This window comes from Trichoplusia ni, unplaced genomic scaffold (genome assembly GCF_003590095.1).
Source record: "Trichoplusia ni isolate ovarian cell line Hi5 unplaced genomic scaffold, tn1 tig00002407, whole genome shotgun sequence".
Lineage (NCBI taxonomy): Eukaryota > Metazoa > Arthropoda > Insecta > Lepidoptera > Noctuidae > Trichoplusia > Trichoplusia ni.
Genome location: NW_020800276.1, coordinates 25582 through 30188, shown reverse-complemented (window position 1 = coordinate 30188; position 4607 = coordinate 25582). Strand labels below are relative to the sequence as shown.

Sequence of the window (4607 nt, the reverse complement as noted above, 5' to 3'; positions counted from 1 at the left end):
ATTTTATCGCGGTTTTAATTTTAGATTTTAGTTCCCGACGTTTCGAAACCTTTGCAGGTATCATGGTCACGGGCAGACTGAGATGGTGTTCGTCTTGACAGAAGATGTTGCTCGTTCTACCTTCATATTTTAATTAATTATTTGTGGTCCGACCTACGCAGTATGAGCTCACTGTGTCTTGATGTCTTGCAGCGCTGCTCTTGGGTTTGGCCTTGAGTTTATTTATTATTGGATCCCAAGTAGGTGATATCTTCCCAGCCATCTTCTCTATTGAAATTAGGTTGTTTTTTAATCTCAATAGCCTCGCGAAACATCTAGGTAGGAATTTGGATTCTTTAGCGAGGATCTGTGGTTGGTCAAATCTAATATAATGGCTGGAACCTTCAGCATGTTCGGCGACTGCAGACTTCGTTGAGCGGCGGTGTTTGACGTCAGCTATGTGTTCTTTAACGCGGGTCCCTATGCTTCGTTTGGTTTGACCGATGTAAGAGAGGCCGCAGTCACAATCTAGTTTGTATACTCCTGCATCTTGTAGAGGTATGTGACACTTGACAGATGGTAAGGACTGGCTAATCTTCTTGGGCGGCTTGAAGTATGTTTTAATTGAAGCTCGCTTCAGGATGTAACCAATCTTGTCAGTGACTCCTCTGACATATGGTAGTACAGCAGGCAAACTTGGGATCCAATAATAAATAAACTCAAGGCCAAACCCAAGAGCAGCGCTGCAAGACATCAAGACACAGTGAGCTCATACTGCGTAGGTCGGACCACAAATAATTAATTAAAATATGAAGGTAGAACGAGCAACATCTTCTGTCAAGACGAACACCATCTCAGTCTGCCCGTGACCATGATACCTGCAAAGGTTTCGAAACGTCGGGAACTAAAATCTAAAATTAAACCGCGATAAAATCCGTAAAAGTAGTTTCATTTCAATGTCTAACATTCGCGTAAACCTAAGAAACCAAAATTCTTACAGCTTGCATTAGTGAAATAGTTTACAAACATTTAGTGAAATACAACATATTAGCGAATAACAGAAAGGATGCCGGAGGAGTAGTCAGGGCTGCAAGGAACAATTGACAATAGATTCTGTTATAATGAATAATGCAGTTAAAGATAAAAGAGATATCCACACCATGTTTATAGAATATCAGAAAGCTTTTGACTCAGTCCCACACAGTTGGTTGTTACATATTTTGAGATTTTATAAAATAAGGCCAATATTAATATCATTTTTACAGACTACAATGACCAAGTGGCAAACCATTTTAAAAATAAATTCGTCTTCATTGCAGCCTTTGATTACTGATCCAATCCGAATCCAACGCGGAATCTTCTAAGGTGATTCTTTAAGCCCTTTGTGGTTCTATCTGTCACTTAACCCTTTGTCCGAAAAATTAAATGTTACTGGTGCTGGATACAAATTGTCTAATGATATGACAGAATACAAATTGTCACACTTAATGAACATGGACGACATAAAGCTCTTTGCTGATTTAAGAATTTCCCTATTTCATCTTGCAGAAATAACTGACCGGTTTTCTAAAGCGTCCATATGCAGTTCGGTGTTGACAAATGCAATATATTGTCAATAACAAAAGAAAAATTTGAAAATAATCAATATATCTTGACAAATAATGAAACTATTGAACCAATGGATATAAATAGTTTATATAAGTACCTAGGATTTAAACAATGCAGACAGATTGAACAAAAATTAACTAGACAGGAACTCCGTCAAAAGTTTACTCACCGATTAAAGTTAATTCTAAATACACATTTAAATTCTAAAAATACTATTAAAGCCATTAATACTTTTGCGATACCTATTTTTACTTACTCGTTTGGTATAATACAGTGGTCTAAAACTGACATTAATAATCTGCAACGCATCATAAATACTCAGTTAACGAAGTACAGGAAACACCATCCAAAATCATGCATACAGCGACTCACACCACCACGGCAGGAAGGTGGAAGAGGCCTTATAGATATAAATAACAGACAGATACACTCACTTAGAACTTACTTTCATACCAAAACTGATCAGTCTCCACTACATTACCAAATAGTTGAAACAGATAAGAATTTAACACCACTTAAATAAATGAACAGCTTACATCAATACAACAGCAAATCACAGCATGGACCACAAAAGCATTCTACATGGAAGGCACCGAGCCTGTCTAAGCCAGAAATACGTCGATAAAGATAAGTCGAACGAATGGCTTATACGTGGTGAACTGTTTCCTGAGACCGAAGGGTTCATGCTTGCGATACAGGATCAAATAATAGCTACACGAAATTATAGGAAATATATAATAAAGGACCCTAACACCCACAGTATTCAAACGTCAATTTCTGATAAATTAAGTAAATATCAGGACTTAGCTATCGAACTTAAAACACAATGGAATGCCCAAACTGGCCCCATAGTTATTTCATCCACTGGCGTCATACCCAAGTCATTACTGCAGAGCCTGGACACTTTACACATGCCTGCTTATGTACTCCACATGCTTCAAAAGGCTACCATTCTTAATACCTGTCGTATAACCCGTAAGTTTTTAACATCGTCTACACTATCTTCAACTTACAGCATTTATTTCAACTTATAAACAATAACGTGTGAACGCTCATTCGTACGGTACGTTTGCTGGTTGAATAAATATATCGTCAACCTTTGGTTTAATTTAGTGATGAATATTATGAAGTCGTGCGCCGTGTGTAACGAGCAATTCAATGACGGAGTTCAGTGCGGGAGCTGCAAAAACCATTTGGACTTTAAATGTGCGAGTATCTCGGAGTCGGGCTGGAGAAGATTGGGTATTGATAGAAGGGCTCAGTGGAAGTGCTCCGCTTGCAGAATGGGATCACCGTCAGTGTCCACGCTCTCCCCGGAACCGGCTGCATCGCTGGATACTATTCTCAGAGAGATTCGTGACATGAAGCTTCAACTAGCTGGTTTGCCGACTTTGATTGAGGATATACGGCTGATTAGGGGCGAGATTACGGACTTAAAGTTATCGTTTAACCAGGCGAATATTAAAATTGATGAATTTAGCGCCAGAGTCGTTGAACTAGAATCTAAGGCGTCGAACTTCATGAAGCTCGAAGAAAAAGTCATTGCACTGCAGTCTGATCTAACAAGCATGAAGCTTGAACTTGCCTCCTATGAACAACGATCCCGACTAAATAATGTGGAGATCAAGGGAGTCCCCGTGAAGAAACAGGAAAATCTGTTCACCATAGTTGATGCCATTGGTCGCAAGATCAATTATAACTGTCAAAAACCCAAATAAATTATATATCATGGGTTCCTATGTACAAGTCCAATAAAAATTAATCATCGTAAGTTTCTTGAACAGATATGTTAAGGAAGATTTTATTGCTGCTGCGCGTGCGGAAAAAGAGCTTTCTACAAATGACATAGGTTTGAACGACCCTCAACGACCATCTGAGTGCTGAATCCAAAAAGTTCTTGCCAAAGATAAGCACTATGAATTTGTTTGGGTGAAACATGGAAAAATTCACATTCGCAAAGACGTTAATTGTAAGGTTTTTATTATAAGAAAAGAAACAGATCTAAACAAAATTATATAATATGCTATTCATTCATTTCTGTTATCACTGTCTGCTATTCGATTTTAAAAAATGGTTATTTAGTTTTCGCCCATCAAACCATATTGTATTGTATTGATAAAATGCTTAGTATCTCTGCTACGCTAATGAGCCTAACACCTTTTCTTTGGTTGTTTAAACGCTTCTATTGTACTCGTTATCGCGCTATTTATTTCGGTGCGTAAATGGATAAAAACATACCCATCCCGCATGCTCTTGCGCGCGCAGCGCGCTACTGTCTTCTTGCTCGCACAGTTGTTTACTACTTGCTTGCAAACTTATTTGTTTTTTACCCTCTTTGCATGTATCTTTCGCCATGCTTTGTTTTAAGTTTTAATATTGCTGGAAATTCTCAATTCACTCAATTATGTCAACTTGTATATATGCGTTGTTTACTTGTATAAACAAAATAATGGCCTATCCTTTACTTCTCAACTAACAAACTTTCTGACCAATTTGAAGCAATCTGCTTTACGAAACTCCTCCGACATGTTCTTGGTTTTAGGTGATTTTAATATGAGTGAACCCGGTGAACCTCACTACTTACGATGAATATCTACTCGCGGACGAATTGTCAGTTCTTGATTTCTCTCAATATAATGGTATCGTAAATAAGTACGGAAAAATTCTAGATCTTGCGATTTCCAGCGATCAGCTTATTGTAACTGAGTGTCTAGACCCACTGGTCCCTACTGATCCCTACCATCCAGCATTGCTGATCGAAATGGATTTATTTGATGTACCTCCACTGGCATATGCACCGCGAATACGTTACATGTTTGACAAGGGTGACTATCAATCACTAAATAATGACATTTCTGCCATCAATTGGGAACACGAATTTTCTCGACGATCAATAGATGAGTCAGGTGAGTTTTTCAATCGGTCATTGTACGAACTGCAAAACAAGTATATTCCCCAAAATCACTTATTAAGGTCATTAAAGAAAAATATAAATACGGTAAAAAAAAAAAATATATACG

The 4607-nt window shown here is 38.0% G+C and overlaps 1 protein-coding gene across 1 annotated transcript; it reads left to right on the top strand.

Annotated features, from left to right (window-relative positions):
• Nucleotides 1-2684: 2684 nt before the first annotated feature.
• LOC113507545 lies at nucleotides 2685-3546 on the top strand. Its single transcript, XM_026890403.1, has one exon. The coding sequence runs from the start codon at nucleotides 2703-2705 to the stop codon at nucleotides 3303-3305; it is 603 nt and encodes a 200-aa protein (XP_026746204.1). The 5' UTR covers nucleotides 2685-2702; the 3' UTR covers nucleotides 3306-3546.
• Nucleotides 3547-4607: the final 1061 nt, after the last annotated feature.